Genomic DNA, 25,127 nt, shown 5'->3' with positions numbered 1-25,127 from the left:
CTGTTTATCATCCTGTGCACAAATTGGGACCATAGATAAGGAAGAAGTTAATTTTACCTATTTAAAGCAACAATGTTTAAATTAGATCTTAAAGGATGAATTTGTTTTTCCAGGTAAAAAATAATATTACAAGTACAACATCATAACCAAAGGTCAGAAGGTGAAGGCTTTTTGATCTGCCAGCTCAGGCAAGGTTTTGTCTCTGTGTCTTAATTTCCTCATCAGTAAAGTGAGGCTAATATTATTTATCTCATTGAGTTCTTATGTGGCTTAAAAGAATGAAAACATGCAGAGCCTTTGGGACAATGCTCAATAAATATTAGCTGCAGCGAGTAATAAAAGATGTAACACGATACATGCACACATCACATAATGTTTATATATATTTTGTACCACTGAGCTATATTTTTAGCTTCATCCCCAGAAAATGATATTTATAACCAAATATATATACCTAACATGGCATATGTATTTAAAGTGCTTTGGTATATACTCATTGTATAAGATATAGTAAATACTAAGTATCTTAAAAGATATTATTATATATGCTCATATATTTACATATTGGATATTATATAACTATCTTAATGTAAGGTATCTATAAGGCATATACTTACAGGTGAGGAGATGGAAATATGTAAAATAATATATATTATATATAATACATACTATAATAATTAAGGCTATTGCTCAAAACCATAAGGTGAATTGGGGATTATGAAGAGTGATAATATTGGAAAATAAATTATGAAGAATTGCAAACATTATAGTCCTGAATTGGTGGTACTTTACCCTATTGTTTATGTATTTATATATGTATGTATTATTATGTATTGTATATATATTATGTGTTGTTTACATTCATATGTATATTTTAATAACTTAATTTTATTTATTTTTTTTATGTGGTGCTGAGGATAGAACCAAGTACCTCACACATGCTAGGCAAGTGCTCTACCACTGAGCCACACTCCCAGCCTTCCCCTATTGTATATTAATAGCTTATGTTTATTGAGCATTTACTATACCCAGGCATTGTTGGAGGGGCTTACTTTATTATATTACTGAATTCCCCAATAGATCAATGAGGAAAAGCACTATTATTGCTGATTTAGTAATTACAAAGATTGACTTTTTAAAGTCTTATTGGGTTGATGCTGAGATTTATAATTTGGTTTCACATATTGGTATTTATTCCTTTTATTAGAAAGGTTGAATTTTCTGTTATTTCTGGGTAGAAATTTCTCTTGCATTTGTAAACAATAGATTTAAAGCTCAAAAGAGATGTAGATTTGGGAACAGTTGTCATTAGGTGCTAATAATTTATCCCCTTTGGCAGATAATAGAAAAGTATGAAAGCCAGTGCTAGGGAATTTGGTCTTCAGGGGAAATAAAGGAAGAGGTTCTGGGAATGAGGTTGAGAAAAAGCTTTCAGATATTGGAGGAACCAGTAAAGAATAGAGACAAGAAAGGGAATTCTGGAAGCATTTCAAAGGTGAAATAGTTCAGTTGTTCCCAAACCTGACTGCATATTAGAATTGCTGGGGAATGTTAAAGAAACAAGGATATCTTGAAAGATGAAGATACAGATTGCCAGATGTGATAGGAGATTTTAAGTTGGTGTACTGGAATTAGAGTTTTTGAATATATCTTGAGGTGACTCTGGTGATCATCAAGGTTGAAGCATTAAGTTATTGTGGCAGAAGTAAGTGGGATTGGAGAAGTTAACTGAATTTGGCAGAGAGAAAGGTTTTACTAGGTGCATGCTAAAGAAAGCCAAATTTCGTCAGTTTGAGAGGTGGATAAGAGGTGAGGAAGTTAATTCAGCAAATATGAGTTGCTCAGTTATGAAAAGTTGAAGGAAAGATCTAGGGACCAAGGGAGCATTATGCCATAAGGGAGGCAAAGTGAAGAAAAGAAAGTTAGTGCTGTTGTGATTTAAGCAAATTGTTAGAATAAGAGCAGATGACAGGAGACTAGGAGATTCTTGAGTAAGATAAGTTGAGCGATGAATCAAATTCCTAGAAGTGAAAAGCAAAAAAATTAAGAGCATAAATAAAGCAGGAAGTGGTTAATTAAGGCATTTCTAGTGGCAAGAATTGAAAATTAAATGTCTTTCAGTAATGTCTTGTTACCTATTATTAAAATCTTACACAATTTTAGGACTGGGGTTGTAGCTCAGTGGTAGTGTGCTTGCCTAATGTGTGGGTTTGATTACTGGGTTTGATCCTCAGCACCACATAAGAAAATAAATGAAGTTATTGTGTCCATCTACAACTAAAAGTATTAAAAAACATTGTGCAGTTTTAGAAGACTAAACACAATAATGCAAATGTATATATTTGTTGACATTTAAAGCCACGGAATATTAAATAAAAAGCCTGTTACAGATCAGAGTTGGTGCTTTGCACAACCTTGGATCCTCTGAGTTGGGCTGCTTGGGACATACTTCATATAGAATCCAGTGTGATTCCTTCTCTTTGGACTTGTGCATTCCAGGCAATTCAAGTATGGTGTAGTATCCAGTTTGTGAAAAGTTGCATGTGAACATATGTGTACCTGTTTGTGAAAATACTCTAAAATTAACTGGTTAACTCTAGGAGGTCGGGTTTTAAATTAATTTTAAACAAGTGTTTAAATGTTAGAATATTTATAGGTAAGTTACTCATTTTGAAAAACTTAGTGAAAAAGGAGCAATCACGTGAAAAATAAGAGTTGAATATTAAGAAAAAAATTGCTCTTTGAAGAAAGAAGTGCTAAATATTTACAAGAATACCTGGTTTAAGTTTAGATGTGATAGAAGAAATCATAAAGGAAAATATAATTATAATATAAATATAATTATAAGAACCAAAAAGTTCTCAAAATCTCTCAGACATGAGAAATTGTTAAAAAAAAAAAAGAATTCAGTCTGAGATAATATGGGAATGTAGTAGACTGGCATATATATCTATATAAATAGTTTACTTTTATCTGTTGCTTGGAACATATTTCATTTATTTTTGAAGCCCTCCGATTTTCTGTCACATAGTAGACCAACCAGTTGCTTTTTATTTAAATCATGACTTTCATTATTGCTCTGTGTGACACTCTCTCTCTCTCTTTCTCTCTCTCTTTCTCTCAGACACAACACACACACACACACACACACACGCGCGCGCGGAACCTAAGGGTGACTTAACCACTGAGTTACATCTCTCTTCTTACTTTTTGTTTTGAGACAGGGTCTTGCTAAGTTGCAGAGCTGTTCTTGAACTTGGTGATCCTCCTGCCTTGTAGGAGGATCCAGTGTGGCTGAGATTAACAGGTGTGCGCCTTCTTGCTCAGCTGCTTTGTGTGTGTGTGTGTGTGTGTGTGTGTGTGTGTGAGTGTGTGATTTAGAGGTTTTAATTGCTCTTCCACTGCCACACATTCTATGCTTTTATAATATTCCCCAAATTTTCCAAAATGTCCTAATGCTTTTTCCTATTTCTCCAGAAAAGAGATTCTTTTCATGGTCTTTTGTGTTTTCTTGCTTGAATTTGGACAGTTGGTTCTCCAAAGATATTGCATAGTTGTCTTCCTGAACTGTCACTGCTCCCCTAGGTTAAAACCATTGTTTTCTGTATATTATGTCTTCCTCTTTTGCTTGGATATATTCCTAAGTAACTTTCCAAGAAAAGGTCGACTTTCTGAATCTCTTCTGGAAAATGTCTATATTCTGTCATTACATGAATTTGGTTTGAAATTCTGGCACTTAGACGCTTAGGTAAAAACAAGTCATCTTTGACTATGTTTCGCTTCATTCTTCACATCTAATTGATTCATCAGGAAAGGCTCAGATTTTACTTTAAAGTGTATTCAAATTCCAGTCACTTCTTACCATCTTTTTTTCCCCCCAAACATTTATTTATTTATTTTTTAGTTGTAAGTGGACACAATACCTTTTATTTTATATTTCTGTGGTGCTGAGGATCGAACCTAGTGCCTCACATGCTAGGCAAGTGCTCTTCCTCTGAGCCCCAGTCCCAGCCCACCCTTCTCACTAATATTGTTGCTGTTCTGGCCTGAGCCTCCATCAGCTCTCAGCATTTTGCTGTAGCAGCTATTCTCCAGTCTGTTGAATCCCTGTAGTCTATTTCCCACATGTGGGCTGAGTGATTCTGTTAGAAACTGTCAACCTTTCACCTCACTCAGTAAAAGCTAAAGGTTTTATAGCATGAGTTTGTTCTTTTTTACCTTATTTATGTCTTTGCTTTACCAGGTTGTTCCTTGTTCTCTCCTTTCTACCCATACTGAGCACAATATAAAGTAGTCAAATTAATTTAAGTTATATTTCTTTAGAACTTGAAGGCATTGTTCCTTGCTTTTTGTTATCCAGAGTTGTTGTTGAAAAGTTTTATAGGTGACCCGTTTCTTTTCTTTTGGGAAGATTTTTACAGTTTTCCTTTTGTTCTTTGTGTTTAGAATCTCATTAAAGTTTTGAGTGTGGCACTTATTGTTGGCTCTTTTAGTTGAAATACTAGTATTTTTCTTAAGCTCTGTGAAATTTTCTTTGATCATTTTCCCTTTTATTCACCCACTTTTCTCTTTGGAATGCTTTATTAGTTGTATGTTGGTTGTTTGAGTTATTCACTCATAATTCTTATATTCTTAATTTCTTTAATTTTCCACTTTTTTGGAAACTCACCAGATATTACTTTCTAATACTTTTGAAAACATATAATCAAGTTTTTAATTTCTAGGCACCTTTTATTAGTCACTGACTTTTAAAAAATAAGATCTTGCCACTGTGGTGCACACCTGTAATCCCAGCAGCTTAGGAGGCTGAGGTAGGAGGATTACAAATTCAAAACCAGCTTCAGCAATTTAGTGAGGCCCTAAGGAACTTGAGGGGACCCTGTCTCTATGTTATATATATAAAAGGGCTGAGGATGTGGCTCAGTGGTTACATATCCCTGGGTTCAATCCCGGGTACCAAAAAAAAAAAAAAATCTTGTTTTATGGAAATACTGTTATTTGGAACTCTTTAAGGTTGTTAATTGCAGTCTTTAGAATATTACCTTTTATTACTAGAATTATCATTGTTTATGCTGGGCTCAGTTTTTCAGTTACTTTAATCTTCTGTTTCTCTGTAGGCTTTCATATGATTCTATAGTCATGTTATACTAGATTTTTCATGTACCTATTTATGAAAGTACGTTGGAGTAGTTGGTATGTATGACTGCCAAATTTTTCAGTGAGGAAGATAGAATTGGTTTGGAATCAAGTTGAAAACTGGCCATTATTAAATGAGAGATTACTAAGAGATTGTAACAAGAAGGGATTTACTGATTTACTTTATGACAACACTCTGTAGCATAAAAAAACAACTGTAGTGTTGTTTGTTTGGGTTCTTCTAGATGGTTTGTCTAGTGATTTTTGTAAGATGTTTTCTGATTATTTTGCCTGGCAGTCAATGCCTGGCATGTGATGCAAGACCTTAAATATGCTGTTAATGAATTCTACAGGTCATAGAGAGCTATTGCAGATTCTTTTTCTAAAAATTATTTTTAATTATGATAAAATATACATAAATTACCATCTAAACCATTTAAATAGGTGTAGTTAAGTTATATTAAGGATATTCGCATTATTTTGCATTATTACCACCACCTATTTCTAGAACTTTTTCATCTTATAAACTGAAACTCTGTACCCATTAAATAATAAATTCCCATTCTTCCCTCCCAACTAGCCCCTGGTAATCACTATTCTGCTTTCTTTCTTTGTATTTTAGTACTGTAGGTACCTTATAAAAGTAAAACCAAATGAAATTTATTATGCTGATCATTAAGTGTACAGTTCAATAGTGTTAGGTGTAGCCACATTGTTGTGAAACAGATCTTCAGAACCTTTTTATCTTGCAAATCTGAAATGCTGAACACATTTAAACAACAGCCTCCTATCCCCTCCATGGTAACTACATCTGCTTTCTGTTTCTGTGCATTGGCTACTCTGAGAACTTCATGTAAGTGGAGTTGTACAATATTTGTCTTTTTGTGAATGACTGATTTTACTTAGCATAATATAATGTCTTCCAGAGTCATCCATTTTGTGGTATTTGATTTCCTTATTTTAAAGGAATAATATTTACTTGCATGTGTATACTGCATTTTGTTCATTTGTCAGTCAGTGTACACTTGGGTTTCTTTTACCTTTTGACTATGAACAAGCGTGTGCAAATATGTGTTTGAGACTCTGCTTATAGTTCTTTTGAGCATGTACCTAAAAATGGAATTTCTGGATCATATGGTAGTTCTATTAAGATTTTTTTTTTTCTTTTTCTGGTATTTACAATTGAACCTAGGGGTATTTTACCACTGAGCTACATCCTCAACACTTTTTACTTTTCATTTTGAGACGGGTTTTACTAAATTGCCAAGGTTGACTTTCATTTTATGATCATCCTCCTGCCTCAATTTCTGAATAGCGGGATTACAGGCATGCTTTAATCTGTCTGGCTTTAATTTTTTGAGGTCCCACCATACTGTTTTTCACAGTAGCTACAGCATTTTGCATTCCCACCAGCAGTGTACAAGAGTTCCAATTTCTGTACCCGTAGCACTTGTTATTTTCTTTCTTTTTTTTTTCAAATAGCAGCTATGCTAATGGATAGGAGGTATATGGGTTCTTGATCAGAGTTTTATTTCAGCCAAAGGAATCTGCTAACCCTTTGAGAAATGTATTGACATGAAAGAGTGAGGAATGGAAGGCCAGCTAGGAGGTGCTTGCATTGACTCCACTTTGTAGTAATGAAGAACTGGTTTAAATGTGGTGGGAGGATATAATTTTGTGAGAAGATGGAAAAATGGAAGAATCTGTTTGGATTTAAAAAGTTAGGTGAGAATTAACATCGAGAATGATTCTTACATTTTGAACCTGACTATAATAAACATGTGTAAGTAAAAGGAAGGAAAGAATAATTTATTGATCTTTTGATTTTTTTTAATATTTATTTTTTAGTTGTAGGTAGACACAACCCCTTTATTTTATTTTTATGTGGTGCTGAGGATCGAACCCATGCCTCATGCATGCTAGGCTCTACCTCTGAGCCACAACCCCAGCCCACCTTTTGAGTTTTTGATTATGGGCGTATTTTTGTGGAAATAAGTGCTTAGCAGGTCAGCTTGAAATAGGTTAGAAAACAGGTCTGGAATTTTTTTCTTGTGAGAGCTACTGGAATAGAGGTAATAGTATTTTGCTTTGAAACATTTATTTCCTTTAGGAAAAAAACCTGATACATTTTTCTTTCTTAATTTTTTACAGCTCTTGCAAGCTTAGGATATGAAAAGAGCTGTGTGTTGTTCAATTGTGCAGCCTTAGCTAGCCAGATTGCAGCAGAACAGAACCTGGATAATGATGAAGGATTGAAAATCGCTGCTAAGCATTACCAGGTATGCAGAAAAGTAGTTACTACATAAAAGTTGCATTAAATTGAAAATAATTTACATTTAAATTTATAGATGCTTCTTTGTAAACAAGTGTTTTCTTGAAAAGTATTGCACTTTTTAAATGATTTGATTCTTGTTATTGAAATTCTTAGTTAAAACATTATAGACCAGTTTTATTTTTCCCCACTATTGTGTACCCAGGACCTAGCACAGTGCCTGGCACGTAATAGAGGCTCAGTAAATATTGACTGAACAGAAATGAGTGTATGGAATGAAATCCATTAAATAAGTGACTTCATTTAAAACATTTGTACGTTAGTTTTGTATGTTTTCTTAGAGTGAAACACCTACATTTTCACTGGTATCATGATAATTAGTTTTTGGCAAGAAAATAGAAGTTTAATTTTGAGACTTGTGGAGAGGTTATATTTAAATGTGGTCAGACATGGAATGGCTATACCTATATTTTAGGTTATAATCAATGATGGAAAAAGAACTTAGCTCCTTGTCTAGGCCACTTGCTAGCCAGAAGCCATTATGTGCCTGTAGGAGAGCTCTTTCACCATTCTAGACCTCTAGTTCCATAGAATTGTGATTCTGTTGGTTTACTAAATAAGGCCAGCTGATTAATCCTTGTAGATATTCAATTTTTATAACACTTTATGACTAACTATAATGTGATATTCATTTTAATACAGTTAACTTTGAGTTATCTTTGGGAAGCCTACATATCTAACTTACTTTTAAATTCTAGACTGACTGGTTTCTTTTTCTCAGTATAATTTATTTTGTAAAAGTAAAGTTATTTTAGTATCAACCTCAACAAGATAGAATCAGGATAAAAATTTAAAAGGGGAACACCTCACTAGGGAGCTCTGAAGGCCAAACAAAGATGATTGATAGTGGATAGTAAAGCTATTCCTTATAGGACTAGACATACGTGCTGGTTCTTACTTGAAAGATGAATTTGGGACCAAGAGAAGAGCATTACAATTTTGAAACATTTTAATAATGTTGTAGTCCCTCCTTCTTTTCTTAGGTTGTTTCAAAGAACTATATCTAAAAGTAAGCCTAATCAGTTTTTGTCAGTAATTTATTTTTTTCCTTGGAATTTACTTTTATTTTTTGTTAAATTATTTGTTACTCTAGAGTTTTGGAAATACATCTGTGTTGTCTTTGAGTCAGAAGTTTTAGATTAGTCTTGCACAGTATAGTAACTGTTTACTGAGTTAACATTTGGAATATGTTTTGTGTATCACAGTAGAAAATTACATCTTGTTGATTTCCTATGGATTTGAAAGAAATTTATTTTCCTTCCCTATCTAGTTTGCTAGTGGTGCCTTTTTACATATTAAAGAGACGGTTTTATCTGCCTTAAATCGAGAGCCCACCGTGGACATATCTCCAGATACTGTTGGGACCCTTAGCCTTATTATGCTGGCACAAGCCCAAGAAGTTTTTTTTTTAAAAGCTACAAGAGGTAATTGCAAATTTTCTTTCATTTTGTTGGCATGTGAAAAGAAGTGATAGGCTTTTAAATTTATAAGGTGATTAGAAGATGTTCTGTATAGGCTTTCTTTTTTTGAACTCGGTGCATGGATTATTAAAATTTTCATCTCTTCCTCTTTTGAACCTTTACTACAAGAGTGTAGGCAGCATTTGAAGGCTATTATTTTAAAACACTAAATTTTGGAGTAATACATATGTTTATTTGTAATATGTCAAACATTCAAATGTTTTTTGGGTACTTGTTGTGTGCCATCATTGTCCTAATCTCTAGATTATTAGCAGACAAATAAGGCTTCTTTTTGTAAGAATCTTACATTTTAGTGTGCGGGGAGATAATAAGAAATTAAGTAGTCAAGGTAATTTCGGAGGAAATAAGAGTAGATGATGTGATAGTGGCACGTGGCCTGACTCTGTGATAGGGACGTAAGGCAAGTCATGCTAATTTTAGATCTCTTCATCAAGAAGGGTGTCTTTGAGGAGGTCCTGTTTAAATTAGACTTAAGTGACAAGAAAAAGCCATCTAGGCAAAGTCCTTTGTGAATAAAAGAATAAGAATAATTCTTGTAAGACATATGTATTTGGTATGAGAGATTGGTTCAATATTTAAGTGTAGAGAAATTGAAAATGAGAGCAATTATCATGTGGAAGAGATATGAACTAGAATAATTTTCTTTTTAAGTAAAAGCTTATTCTGAGATAGAATTCTTATATTCCAAACTCACCCTTTTGAGCTTTACAGTTCATTGTTTTTTAGTATATTCAAAGATTACTGAAACTTTGACACTATTTTACTTTAGATTATTATCACCCAAAAAAGAAACACTTCTTTTTCCCTTTGTTCCAGTTGTTGGCAATCATTAAACTGTTTTCAGTCTTTGGATTTGCCTGTAGATAATTAAGTTTCATGCAGAAGATGTAATTTCATCAATGAGGACATATATATATATATATTATATATATATATATATAATATATATATATATGTATATATGTATAAACTAGGCACTGAGTCATCTATCAGATTCTCTCATTTATTGTAATTATAACTGTCAGTTTAATATTTTATTCCAGATAAAATGAAAGATGCCATCATAGCTAAATTGGCTAATCAGGCTGCAGATTATTTTGGTGATGCTTTCAAACAGTGTCAGTACAAAGATACTCTCCCTAAGGTCAGTTACTGTTTTTATAATCACTTGGTTATTTTGCATGTGGAAATAATTTTGTGTACAAGCAGCAAGTTGAAAATTACGTATTATAAAGAAATGAGAAATTTTAATAGGAGCATTTGAAGACTATTTATAGAAAAATTTTTTTTTGAATTTAAGATGCATGAATAATTTTGTATTTAGGGGATGCCTTTGTCTTTATTTTTTACTAAACTTGTTTTTCCAAGCTAAAACTCTTTCTGGAAAACTTTGACCATCTATCTTCAGTGATTTTTATCAACTCAAGGCATTGTGTCATTATGAATCATTGGTAATTTGGTGCTAGCATGAATACTTGAGCATGTTGATTATTCACATTTTTAATTATTGTCCTGTTTTCTTAGAGATGAGTCTTAAAGCGCAAAAACAGACATAAAGAAAAAAAAGGAAAAGAAAACATAACAAATTCATCTGATACTTTGATTAGAATTAAGTTTTGCCAGCAGGTATAGAAAATTGGGCTGCTAATGGACAGCTAAAGAAAAGCAACCATCTAAACCACATAACACAGGAAGTATTATGTTTTAATGTAAACTTTTTTGAAATGGCAGTTTGAAAGACTGTTCAGAGATGATCATTTGTAAATGATAAAGCTGATAATTAGAGTGTTAACAAAGTGTTGGAATAGTTTAAAAAGTGAATTATGTTTCAACTACTTCATAAATATTCAAGGATTAGTTTCATCTCTGTGGTAGCAGATGATATTTGTTAATGAATTTTTAAGTCATATTCAGAATCTTAGTAAATTATATTAGCTTTGGGGTAAGCTTAAAATTCACATAAGTGTATCAACAGTACCCAGTAGTCAGAAACAAGTAATAAGGAATTAAGATGAATATTCCTGGGAATTTAAAATACACCAAGAGCCTAGTAGAAATTTGCCCAGGACTCTTGGGTATTAGTAGATTAACTCTTAAAAGAGAATTGGGATCTCCTCTCACCTTTTTTTCATCTGAAAGACCTCATGTTCAGCTGCACAGTGTACCGTTACATCCTGTTGGGCCATTAGTTCAGTCCTGTCATGGAGAGAAGAATGTCACCTACAAAGACTTGGAAACTACTTCTGCAGCATTCCTGGTATTCCTTGAAAATCTCCTGTTTAAGTACCAAGTTTTACTCCAGCCTTACCTTGAGTACTGACTGGCATGAATACACTTTGAGATTTAGATGTCTTTAATTTTCACTTTTTCTAATAAAGCTCATAAGGTATTTTCATATTCTAGTTATAAAACTGGAATATCTGCAAGTAGTGATCCAGGAAGCTAGGAAATTATTCACTGGGAGACAGGAAAACATTCAAGGTAGTAATTCAGTTTTTGATTCTCTTATATTTTTGTCTAGACAGTGATTGTCTAGTATATTTCTTAGATTTTTTAATATCATGTACTTTCTAAAAGCAATTTGCAAGTTAGGATTTGGTTGTTTGGAGGAGCCACTACCAATATCATGGCTTTTCTGGGTCATGTCTTTAGATTTTTTAAAATTGATTTTGACTGGAATTACTTTAAAAACAAGGGCAAAGTAACACCACTTTATCATTAGTCATTAACTTAGTGTATTTGTATGTCTTTGATGTGTTTTTTATATGGTACTGATATGTGTTTGTGTACCACTAAATCATTTTATATGTCTAAAATAATCTATTAAGAAGTCTCTTAGCATATGAATTTAAGTAAGAACTTACTTTACTGTCTTTTGTCTTTTAAACATGATGAAACAGTCAGCTATAGAACAGTTTCATTAGTATATGTGAGTAATGGTGATTTAGTCAACTCCAAGGGCTGGGTAAGGGCTTATAAGAAAGCTTCTAAAGCCCTGTGCTTGGTATTCTTCTGTGACTATACATGCTACTTCTTTTTCTAATGCATGCTCTCCTTTCTTCCTTGTAAACACAATGCTGACTTCATGGCTCAAAGAGAATTGTAAAAACCTAAATTGGCTTTGGTTAACACTTAAAATAAAGAACCAACAGTAATTTTAATTGGAAGAAAAAATTGAATTTATAGCCTTTAGTCCTTGCAAATTCATGTGGTCTTCTCTGTTTATACCTAATGACTAACCTATCTCTAAACCATTAATGGGGTGATGCTAATTCTGTCTCCTTTTCCTTTTTCTTCCTGCATCCCATGTTGTCTGTGATGGTTTGTTTGGTTGGACTTTCCCCTGGTCAGTATTTTTATTTCCAGGAGGTGTTCCCTGTCTTGGCTGCAAAGCACTGTATCATGCAGGCCAACGCTGAGTACCACCAGTCTATCTTGGCTAAACAGCAGAAGAAATTTGGGGAAGAGATTGCAAGGTTACAGGTGAGTTTCTTGGTGATAGATAAAACTCCATTGTCCTTTTTTTTTTTTCCTAGTGAGACCCCCAGGTTTACTTATTAAATTTTCCCATTCATTGCCTCTATCAGCCGAGATAAGTGATTGTTTCTGTTGTCAGGCTTTACCTATTGCATGTTTTTTGATGTGGTCAGAATGTTTTTTGCATGTCATATTTTGCCCAAAAAATTCATATGAAATTTACCTTCAATTCTTTTATTTACCCATATTTCTTTCTTTCTTTTTTTTTAAAGAGAGAGAGAGAGAGAGAGAGACAGAGAGAGAGAGAGAGAGAGAGAGAGAGAGAGAGAGAGAGAGAGAGAGAGAAATTTTTAAATATTTATTTAGTTATCGGCAGACACAACATCTTTGTTTTTGTATGTGGTGCTGAGGATTGAACCTGGGTCTCACGCATGCCAGGCGAGCGCGCTACCGCTAGAGCCACATCCCCAGCCCCTACCCATATTTCTTAATTATTTTAAAAAAATATGTATTTTGTCGATGGACCTTTAATTAATTAATTAATATGCAGTGCTGAGAATTGAACTCATACCTCACACATACTAGGTGAGCACTTTACCATTGAGCCACAACCCTAGTCCCGCATGTTTATTTTAATGCAAAAATAGTCTAAATTGATTATAGTACTTCAGGAAGATATGTAGGACATAACTTGTGGTCTAAACTTGAGAACAGTGTTATGCACACATATAACAAATCTTGTAAACAGCAGAGTACCTTCATGGCAATTGTATCCATAGTGTTGGCATTAGAGTTGCCAGAAACTTGCAGTGACATCTGGGGCAACTTTGTAGCAGGGGCAAGAGCTATATAAATGAATTGTTTATGTTTCGTGTTTTTGTAAATGGAAAATATAGGATTGTAAGGGGAATTCTAATATTGATTGGATATTAGAAGATACTGTGGAACTGATGTTTAGATTACTCTTTTCGTAAGAAGATAAACCCATACTGATAAAACCGATAAACCCAAATTTTTAAATGTTTCTGATTTGTTTAGGGATTCACTCTCATTACAATAACTTATTTTCTTACATAAAACAGCTTCTGAGCAAAGAATTTCTGTTGGAAGGATTCCCCCAAAGGCTAGCATATTTAAGTTATTAGAAGTTTAATTTCTTTTTTTTCCCTGAGAATTCTAGGATTATTAAATTTAAAGGGTTGAGGTTCTATAAACTAGTCAGAGAAGATGTATTTTGAAATGTTAACCTAATTTTTAAATACTGTAAAAATGAAAATGTCAAATTTGTACAGTGAAATAAAATGAAGACATTTCTCGGTTGTAGATACAGAGTTTATAACTTAAGTTTTACAGCTTTAGTTATAGGTCAAATGTTAACACAGACTGTTAATACCAGTCCCTGGCAGTTCCTTATTCTAGTAGGCATAGAATATTTAAAAAATCAATTTGAGGGCTGGGGTTGTGGCTCAGCGGTAGGGTACTCACCTAGAACGTGGTAGGCCCTGAGTTTGATCCTCAGCACCACATAAAAATAAACAAAAGTATTGTGTCCAACTACAACTAAAAATAAAATATTAAAAAAAATCAATTTGAACTCACAAATAGGCAAACAGAACAAAGAAAGTTGAGCAACAAAACATATTTTTTCTATCTTCTTACTTTGTGGAGTACTGAATGATACTGACAGATTATTAGATGGTTAAACCATTAAACCAAGTTTCTAGTCATTGCTACTAACAAAGGGGAGTAACCTATTCATTGTGTACAAGCCAGAAACAAAAACAAAGCCACAGCCAGGAAAATCAAAATAATAAGTAAAGTGGTAGTAAAGACAAAATTGCTGTTTTGAATTACTTCTTGAACCCAGAATGGTTGTATCTGGGCTTAATACAGCTCATGAATTGTACCCCTTAGATAATGCAGTTTATTTGGCATTATTTGAAGGTTCTCTTTCTTGGTAGAATTTTCAAGCTACCAATGTATAATTTTCAAAAAGATATAAAAACATATAGATATGAAGATATATAAACAAGATTCCTTAAGATTATTTATATGTCGGATTTATTTAACTCATTAATGAGGGATTTAGCAAGATGACAAATCTGATTTCATATAGATAATACTTTTTTATTAGTTAAAATAATAAACTACAGATATTAAGGAGATTGTCCTTTTTTAGGTGATCTAGGCTGAGGTGTTTTGGGATGAGGGGTCATGACATCTGAACTTTAGTTTCATATGACTCTGCAGAAAAAGAATAAAGTTCATGAACATGCACATAATATAGGAAAGTAAGAGATAAGACAAATATGGCAAAATGGTAACAATATCTGAATCTAGATAAAGGGCATATTGTTATTTGTTATTCTGTTCTTTAAATTTTTTATGGGCTTGACATTGTTTAAAATCAAAATTGAGAAAAACTAGGTATATATAAAGGCATCCACTTCAACTGTAGCCCTTTTCCTTTGTCCTGTTCCCTTTTTTACCACTACCCCGTGGGTAATTTTCATTAGTTTCTTATTTAATCTTTTCAGTATTTTTTGTTTGAAATAGAAGCAAATATTTCTGGCATCTCTTCTATATGAATTAGTATCCCATATGAAGGTCCCACTCTAAAGACCTCATTTAGTTATAGCTCAAAGGCCCCATTTACAAATAGTGTACGTTAAAGATGGGGCCTTTGATATAGGAATTTTGGGTCATGTAGTTCAGTCTATAGCAGCAGGTATATGTTAAATTCCTAGGAATAGGATTGCTGATATCAAAGTACAAATACATCTGTAATATATATATTATCTTCGAATCATTGATTCAGTGACGTTTATCCTCATATATGATATATGAATTCAGTTTTTCTCTTTTTTACTAACGGCTACCTAATTGTCCTCAAACCATTTGTTATAATGACTTCCTTCACCTCATTGATTTTGAGATTCTCACTTTATCACATATTAAACCTACCACATATATTTAGATTTGTTTCTGAATTTTTCATTCTGTTTCATTGACTCAGATTCATACCATTTTAGTTATTTATACTTATGTGTTAGGTATTTTCATCTTTTATTTTTTAAAATTTCCTGTTTTTGTTGCCTGAGTTTTTTGGAATTATTTTACCTTTTTATGTAAATTGTTTATTGTGGGAAATTTCAAGCATATAAATATAAACCATTAAATATCCATTACATAGCTTTAATAACTGTCGGTATTTGCTGTTTTGTGTTTCATCTATTTCATCTCCCCACTCTTATCTTTTTGTGATATTTTATAGCTATGTCACATACATTTTACCTGTAAGCACCTTAATATGTATCTGTAATAGCTGAAGATCAAAAAAATTGAAACCACAGTACAATGCCATTTTCTAGCAAAATTAATGATGTCATGGAAGAAGAGGTGTTTCTGAAGTGGGGTGCCTGAATTCTCTGAGAGAAGGGGGAACTTGACATCAGGATTCTTGGCATTTAATTCAGCATTAAAGAATTTCAGCATGTGCCCATCAAAGGCATAGACAGAATTTTATTTAGGAAGTGAATACATATTCAAGGAAGAATGGAGGCAGTTTTAAGAGAGAAGTACTGGGCTGTGGTTGTGGCTCAGAGTTAGAGCACTCGCCTAGCATATGGGAGGCACTGGGTTCGATCCTCAGCACCACATAAAAATAAAATGAAGATATTGTGTCCACCTAACTAAAGTAAATAAATAAATATTAAAAAAGAGAGAAGTACCATTAGGGATAAAGCAAGGAATAGGTATTCAAGGGGAATGTAGGCCATCTTGAGAGTGAGAGACATGGTTTGGGGGTTCCTGGCTCTTCTTTTAAAGGAAACTTGGTAAGGGGTAGGTAGGAAGGTATGTAGGAATGGTATCAGTCCAGTGATCTCAAGATAGTCTGTTTAATCTATCCTTATGCTTATATGGTCTTCTTCATCTGATCAGTAGATGGTGCTGGGAAATCCCTTAGATAATAAGTTTCTGAAGATATCATCTCTCTCTTTGCTTAATTTATTTATTTGGGAGTTAATTAACATTGTGCAGGTAGATTTACAGATTTTCCAGGAATCTTAGGAGTACTAGGCCTATAAAGGAGACTGGCTTAGGGAGTGACATGCTTGGAAAGGTATGTGAAACTTTTGAATTAAAATCTTATTTACTTTTCCTTCTTTTATGTCTTCTTTTTACCTATTTTTATTCTGTCCTACTTCAATGTTAATATATTAATTATATTCACAATTCGATATTATTCCAATCTAGTTTAGTCTTCCTTGATTGTTTTTCTTATGGGGTCTTGGCTTATTCAAATCAGGATTCATACAGAAGCCTCAGATTGCATTTAATTGATACATCTCTTAGATCTAATTTGTAGTAAGTAGCCTTCTCTCAACTGCATGTTGATTATTCTTATTCTTTTTTTTTTTAACTAGTGATTGAACTTGGGGCATTTACCACCTAGCCACATCCCCAGCCCTATTTTATCTGTAGATCTATCTGTGGTATTGGGGATTGAACCCAGGGATACTTAGCCACTAAGCCACATCCTTAGTCCCTTTTTATATTTTATTTAGAGACAGGGCCTCACTGAGTTGCTTGGGGCCTAAGTTGCTGAGGCTGACTTTGAACTCGCAATCCTCCTGCCTTTACCTCCTGAGGTGCTCGGGTGCCTGGCTTTATTTTTTATTTTGAGACAGGATCTCACTAAGTTGCTTAGTACCTGGCTAAGTTGCTGGGGCTGGCTTCATATATTGGATCCTTCTGCCTCAGTCTCCGAAGCTGCTGGGATTACAGGCATGTGCTTATGTATTTCTTATTATGATTTTTGTGATGTCTCCTCTGCCTTTTGCTTCTTATGTAAATGTTTTCAGTCTTTCTTTCTTAAAGGAATTTGTATTTTTGTTCACTTTCTTCCCTGATTTCTGTCAGTTCCCATTTCACATTTTCTTACTATCCATCACCCACTGTTGTCAGGGCCATATGGTCCTCTGTTCATACTTTGTGTTCTTTTAGTACTGTGATTGCATCCTTAAGTCCTTAAGCCTATTTTAGTTTTTTAGCATGCTGTTTTCATCTACTTTGTGGCAATGTTTGGTGAGTTTTCATTATGTATTTGAAAATTATGCTTTTCATATTCATTCTTTTCTATGGTTGTTTTTTGTGTTCAGGTGGATAAGTTAGTTACCTTTGTGTTTAAAGGATATTGATTTAGAGGAGGTTCCTGGGTTGGGAATGGACCTGAGTATTTTTCCAGGCATCATTGTGGAAAGGCTCTCTCTGTAGCCCTGCTTCTCTGGTCCTAAAAACCTGGCCTTTTATGTACCTGTGCTTCCTACTGCTTTTCAGTTTGATGCATCTACTTTTAAGTTTGTATTTTGCTGGCATTTTCTCAGTGCTCACTGCCTTTTCTTCTCCCTTCTTTGCTTTTCAGTCTTTTCTATTTTCTACTTTCCCTAGCAATCCTGTTCTTTTGATTAAGCTGCCTTTTGCTCCTAGTAACTCTCTTGGCTTGATGTCCCTCAGCATCCCATTTTTTCCGTGACATCCTGGTTGCTTTTCATAAGCTGGCAGTTGTTTTTTTATCTTCTCATTGTTTTCAGATTTGGTTAAAGTAATTTGTTCTTAGGTAGTGCAAATTTATAATATGATTTTTAAGTTTGTGCAATTTCCTATTTTTCAGTTACAGATTTTATTTTGTTTATCTTTATTTCTTTACAGTTTCATATTGATCTTACATATGTCCAAAATTTGTTATTGTATATTTTGTATTTTTGTTGCTAGTGGCAGTGGATCTATTTCTTCTGCTACCTATTCAATTGATGATTATTTACGTGTATTTGTTATATTGATTTTTAAAAATATTTTTGTTTTCTTTTTTAGTTGTAGATGGAAACAATACATTTATTTATTTATTTGTTTATTTGTTTATATATATATATATATATGTGTGTGTGTGTGTGGTGCTGGGGATTAAACCTAGTCCTTCACACATGATAGACAAGTGCTCTACCACTGAACCACAACCCCAGCCCTGCTATATTAATTTTGTATCTAAGCTAACTTCCTCATTATTTAGAATTCAGTTGATTTTTAAAAGTTTTTTTGTATATAAATATGTCACTTGTAAATAATATATATTTTTTCATGTTCTAAATTATCTACCTCTGATCACACTGTTGTTTTGACATGTTTGTGGTTGTAATGATACTGATAATCTTCATTTGCTCTAGGGATGTTATATTTTTCTACTAAGTATGATATCAACTTTGGGGTTAAGATTTTTATTATATTAAGGAACTGTATATTTCTATTTTACTGAGATTAAAAAATAATAAGGATATAGTGCTAGTCAGCTTTCTGTTAAAAATATGTGAGAGAATCAGCTTTATAAACAGAAAAGTTTTACTTTGGCTTACAGTTTTGGAGGTTTCAGCACATGATTTGTGGGCCCTGTTGCAGCATATGAGGCAGCATATGGTGGCAGCACATGGCAAAACCTTTGATTGGGATGTGAGTAGAGGAAGAGAAAGGGGTCTGCATTCCATTATTCCCTTCAAAGACATGCCCCTAATGACTAGAAGATCTCCCGCTTTACCTCTTAAAGTTTCTACTACTTCCCAGTAGGATTATGGGCTGGGGATCAAGCCTTTAACCTATGGGGACACTTATCCAAATTATAGTAAATATTGAATATATGCAAACACTTTTTTCAACATCCTATGGAGATATTTGATTTTTAATTTAAGTTTATTGCTCTAGAGAATGGAATAAGTAGATTGCTAGTATGAAATCTACTAGCCTATTTTTGTATTCTTGTGATTTTGGCAGTTTAGATTCGCTCTGTCTCCTTATCTGATTGTTTTACATAGCTGTTTTTTTTTTTTTAATGTGTTAAAGTATTATATATTCTCTGATTGTGGAGCCCAGGGTACTTCATGTCTGCAAAATCAAACTCATTAATTGTGTTGTTCAACTCTTGTATGATCTTAAATATTTTTTATGTACTTGGTCCAGCTGTTGCTGAGAAAGGAGTTTAGAATTTTACTTTGACATGGATAGATCTAGCAATGTCTTGTTATAATTACTAATGTAGTGCTGGGTGCTGTACTGCATATGTGTAATCCCAGCAACCTGGGAGGCTGAGATAGGAGGATTGTAAGTTTGAGGTCAGTCTCAAAACAGACAAACAAAAAGCAAAGTAAAAAATGGAAAGGGCTGCTGTGAATTGTGCTGCTATAAACATTGATGTGGCTGTGTCCCTGTTGAATGCTGTTTTTAAGTCCTTTGGGTATAGACCGAGGAGAGGGACAGCTGGGTCCCATGGTGTTTCCATTCCCAATTTTCCAAGAAATCTCCATACTGCTTTCCATATTGGCTGCACCAATTTGCAGTCCCACCAACAGTGTGTGAGTGTACCTTTTTCCTTACATCCTCGCCAATACTTATTGTTTGTATGAATAATAGCTGCTATTCTGACTGGAGTGAGATGAAATCATAGAGTGGTTTTAATTTGCATTTCTCTAATTGCTAGAGATGATAAACATTTTTTCATGTATTTGTTGATTGATTGTACATCATCTTCTGAGAAAAGTCTCTTCAGGTCCTTGGCCCATTTATTGATTGGGTTACTTATTTTTTTGGTGTTTAGCTTTTTGAGTTCTTTATATACCCTAGAGATTATTGCTCTGTCTTAGGTGTGAGGGGTAAAGATTTGCTCCAAAGATGTGGGCTTTCTATTCACCTCACAGATTGTTTCTTTTGCTGAGAAGAAACCAACCTAGATGCCCTTTAATAAATGAATGGATAAAAAAATGTGGCATATATACACAATGGCATATTACTCTGCAGTAAAAGAGAATAAAATCATATGATTTATAGGTAAATGGATGGAGTTAGAGAAGATAATGCTAAGTGAAGTTAGCCAGTCCCAAAAAACCAAATGCTCAGCGTTTTCTTTGATATAAAGAGGCTGATTCATAGTGGTATAGGGAGAGGAATAGATGAACTCTAGATAGGACAGAGAGGTTGGAAGGGAAGGGGCATGGGGCAGTTAATGATGGTGGAATGTGATGATCATTATTATCCAAAGTACAGGTATGAAGAGACAAATTGGTGTGAATATTCTATGTATACAACCAGAGAAATGAAAATTTGTGTTCTATATATGTAATAAGAATTGTAATGCATTCTGTTATCATATATAAATAAAAAAATAGAAAGGGCTGGTTATGTAGCTCAGTGGTAAAGCTTAAATCCCCTGTTACCCCCCACCCTTAAAAAAATTGCTTATATAGTGAGAGGTTTTTACATGCAAAATTTAAGAAGTTTTGTATCTGTCTGGCAAATTGGCAAATATTAAAACATGTGCTGAATTTATCTCTTTTTGTGTTTTTGGCTTTACTGGCTGTTTTATCTGACATTGCTGTATTTTTGCCACCTAAATAATATAGTTTGAGCCTTAAATTTGTGTGAGACATTTATTCATCTTAAAAAGAAAAGGCCAAACCTTTTTTATTAAAAATATTTTTTATTGTATTTACATATTTTTTTATGTGGTGTTGAGTATTGAATTCAGTTGCCTCATGCATGCAAGGCAAGCGCCATACCACTGAGCTACAACCCCAACCCAAGGCCAAACCTTTTTTAAAATTTTTTTTCTTATTGATGTTGAAATGACATAGTATTTTTCTGTGTATCTGTTTACTTTTTTCCTGATTTCTCCTTTTACTGAGAGTTCCTTCCTTCATGTGAGGGGCCGTGATGGAGGTGAATCTCACACTTGTATGGTTTCAAGATTCATGTCTTAGGTTTCTGTGAGGGGTATTAGTACAATTTATGTGTGAATTCTTTGGGTTCATAGACATAATTCAATACTCAGCCTTTCTCAATGTCAGTTTATCTTGATTGACCATTGGATTTCTTTTACTATCTTGGTAATTTACCCATGTGTGTAAAGGGGATTTTTAGTATATATTATTCTTAAATTTTTGGGTATTTGGTGATGGGAGAATTTCCAGGTTATTCTGTTACCCATAATGCTGGAAATGTAAAGCCCTCAAATTAAAGTTTTTATTTTAAACCAATGCTAGGCGTGGTAATGGTTCAATTATTATGTTGTATGCATTTAAGAATATGTAACCATGAATCCAGCTATTAAGTACAGTTAAAATGAACCAATTAAGAAATGAAAAAAATAAATCAATGCTATGTAGAGAAAGAAAATGTTTCTTTTTTTGGTCGTTTTTCTTTTTAGCATGCAGCGGAATTGATTAAGACAGTGGCATCTCGCTATGATGAATATGTCAACGTAAAGGATTTTTCTGACAAAATCAGCCGTGCCCTTACTGCAGCAAAGAAGGATAATGACTTCATTTATCATGATCGTGTTCCAGACCTTAAAGATCTAGATCCTATTGGCAAAGCCACACTTGTGAAATCTACCCCAGTCAATGTCCCCATCAGCCAGAAGTTTACTGGTATGTTTGATACTCATGAGCACATTAATCTTTTTCATCTTTTCTCCAGTTTAATCTGTATTATTTTTAACTAAAAATCACATAATTGCTGTAGTATTTTGATACATTTGCATGCATATTGTTTGAAGTGAATGTGAGAATAAAAATTAAGTATTGTATTTTTAGTGTTTTTTTTTTTCCCCCAGGTGGTACTAGAGTTGAACCCAGGGGAGCTCTTCTTACACTGAGCTACATCCCCAGTGGGCCCCCCTGTCCTTTAAAAATACTTTCTTAGTTGTATATGGACACAATACTTTTTTAAAATTTTTATTTGGTGCTGAGAATCAAACCCAGTGCCTTCCACAAGCGAGGCAAGCACTCTACCACTGAGCTACACCCCCAACCCCTTCCCACCCCAGCCCTTTGTAGTTTTCATTTTGAAACAGGGTCTTGGTAAGTTTCTGAGGCTGGCCTCGAACTTGTGATCCTCCTGCTTAAGCCTCCAGAGTAGCTGGGATTGCAGGGTATGCTCCACTGTGCCTAGCTTAAATGGCATTTTAAGATGGAAAATAAATGTTAAAGCATACATAAAATATACAACAGTCAGAAAGCTTGAAACTGTTTGAATGATTAAGATTTTAAACAAGCACTTAAAAAGTAAACAGATAAAAATAAACATGTAATTTTTTTTTTTTTTTTTAATGGTACTGGGAATTGAATCCAGGGACTCACACTTGCTAGGCAAATGCTGTACTATTAAATTGCATCCCCAGCAGACATAGTTATTTCTTTAAATGTAGATTTATGGAGTCATATTTGTGTTAGATAAATAAATGTTATAATATCTTTGTTTATCATTAATATATGTAATATGTATTTGATGGATCTAGCTAAGATCCCAGAGATAATATTCTAAGTTTCTGAAAAAGAGTTATTATTTTAGCAAATACAAAATATTTGCCCTATGCCAGGGACTCAAGGATTTTATAAAGATTAGTTCATTTATTTCTCAGAATAGACCCATGAGATGGGTACTATTAATATCTCCATTTTACCAGTAAGGATACTGATGGACAGAGTTTTCATTTCCCCAAGGTCACATGGCGAGGAAGTGGTGGAACTGGAATTGAACCTGGCACTGTGGCTTGCACAATTTAATCCATAAATGAGCAATGTTAACCAAAGATCTTTCTTACTCAATGACAACGTATCTCAAAAGTTAAATAAAATAGAGTTCAAGAAGGAAAGCTTTGTGGGTTAGGGATGTAGCTCAGCATGTGTGAGGCCTAGCATGTGTGAGGCCTGGAGTTTGATCTCCAGCAACATTAAAAAAAAATAGAAACTTTCATTATTGCCACCGATCTTGTATATAGTGATCTAAAAATTCTCATCATGGGGTTGGGGTTGTGGCTCAGTGGCAGAGTGCTTGCCTTGCATATGTGAGGCACTGAGTTCGATCCTCAGCACCACATAAAAATGAATAAACAAAATAAAGATATTGCATCCATCTGTAACTAAAAGATATTAAAAAAATTTCTCATCATTATACTTCTAGTATTTATTTACTTATTTATTTATTTAACCACTGAGCTACATCTGCAATTCATGATTTAGTTTTGACCTTTAAATGTTTCTAAACTGTGTGAATATTAGAAGTTATGAACAGTTATCTCTAAAGTTTGAATTTTTGTGCTAAAATTTTGTTGAAATGTCCATTTATAATTTTAGATCTGTTTGAGAAGATGGTTCCTGTGTCAGTGCAACAGTCTTTGGCTGCATTTAATCAGAGGAAAGCTGATTTAGTTAATAGATCAATTGCTCAAATGAGAGAAGCCACCACCTTGGCAAATGGGTAGGTAGAGCTTAACTTATATAAATTAGCCTCTAAAGTTTCCCATGGTGGTTCTTTGAATAAATAGTTTATGAACATTTAGTTTTTCTGAACTTGGAACAAAATGTCAAAGTCTATATGATTCAGCAGATGTAGATAAACACATACTTATACACACACACTCTCTCTCTCTCACTCTCTCTCACACATACACACACAATCTATAAGACTTCTTGCAGACATTGTTTTAAGCCCTAGCAAATAAATTATAGTTAGAAGAAATTTAATTATAGATATGAGGTGAGAACATTTGACTCCTTGCTTGCATTTTAAGAAAGATTTATTTGAGGGTAATGGGAAGTAGCAGTAAACTCTGTGATATATGGTACATTAAGTATTCTAAACCAATTGTTGTTTCTGGTGGATTAAAGACAAAATAATTCATTTATTAAAAAAATTTAGGTATAAAATCAAGAAGATAATATACCATGATTAAGTGGGTTTCATCCCAGGGATGCAAGGTTGATTCAGCATGTGCAAATCAATAAATGTTATTCACCTCTTAAATATATTTAAAGACAAGAATCATTTGACCATCTCAACAGATGGATAAAAGACTTTTGCTAAAATCCAGCATCCATTTTTGTTTAAAATGGTGGAGAAGCTAGGGATAAAAGGAAATTACCTCAACTTTATAAAGGCTATATATGACAAACCCAGAGACAACATCATACTGAATGGAGAAAAACTGAAAGCATTTCTCTAAAATGAGGAACAAAACAAAAATGTCCCCTCTCACCATTCTATTCAATATAGTTCTTGAAACACTAGCTATAGCAATCAGGCAAGAGAAGGAAACTAAAAGGATACCAATAGGAAAAGAAGTCAGACTATCTTTGTTTCCTGATGACATGATCCTATATCTAGAAGACCCAAAAAACTACTCCAGAAAACTTCTAGAGCTGATCCACAAATTCAACAAATAGCAGGATATAAGATCATCACTCAGGGCTGGGGATGTGGCTCAAGCGGTAGCGCGCTCGCCTGGCATGCGTGCGGCCAGGGTTCGATCCTCAGCACCACATACCAACAAAGATGTTGTGTCTGACGAGAACTAAAAATAAGATCATCACTCATAAATCAATGACTTTCTTGTCCTCCATCAGTGATTCTGATGAAAAGGAAATTTTGAAAACCATTTTATTCATAGTAACCTAAAAAACAGAACAAAACAAAATAAAAACTTAAAAAACCAAAACCAACAAAATAATTGAAGTTGATCTAACCAAAGAGGTTAAAGTTCTCTTCAGTGAAAATTATAGAACACTTAAGAAAAAAATTGAAGAACTAAGAAGATGGAAAGACCTCCCATATTGTTGGATAGGCAGAATTAGTATTGTCAAAATGACCATATACCAAAA

The 25,127-nt window shown here is 33.7% G+C and overlaps 1 protein-coding gene across 2 annotated transcripts in view; it reads left to right on the top strand.

Annotated features, from left to right (window-relative positions):
* The window catches only part of Pdcd6ip (programmed cell death 6 interacting protein), a 75,838-nt gene that overhangs the window by 13,442 nt on the left and 37,269 nt on the right, over positions 1-25,127 (top strand). Inside the window, exons 4-9 of one of the 2 annotated variants that reach the window (XM_005317339.4) lie at positions 7,288-7,415; positions 8,739-8,892; positions 9,993-10,093; positions 12,316-12,432; positions 21,674-21,896; positions 23,604-23,727. In XM_005317339.4, the coding sequence (XP_005317396.1) occupies positions 7,288-7,415; positions 8,739-8,892; positions 9,993-10,093; positions 12,316-12,432; positions 21,674-21,896; positions 23,604-23,727 (847 nt within the window). Of the gene's footprint in view, positions 1-7,287; positions 7,416-8,738; positions 8,893-9,992; positions 10,094-12,300; positions 12,433-21,673; positions 21,897-23,603; positions 23,728-25,127 lie in introns of both variants that reach the window. The other variant, XM_005317338.4, reaches the window with a different exon arrangement.

This window comes from Ictidomys tridecemlineatus, chromosome 2, assembly GCF_052094955.1.
Source record: "Ictidomys tridecemlineatus isolate mIctTri1 chromosome 2, mIctTri1.hap1, whole genome shotgun sequence".
In the NCBI taxonomy this organism is placed as follows: domain Eukaryota; kingdom Metazoa; phylum Chordata; class Mammalia; order Rodentia; family Sciuridae; genus Ictidomys; species Ictidomys tridecemlineatus.
Note: the sequence above shows the minus strand (reverse complement) of the source record. Positions and strands in the feature narration are given on the sequence as shown.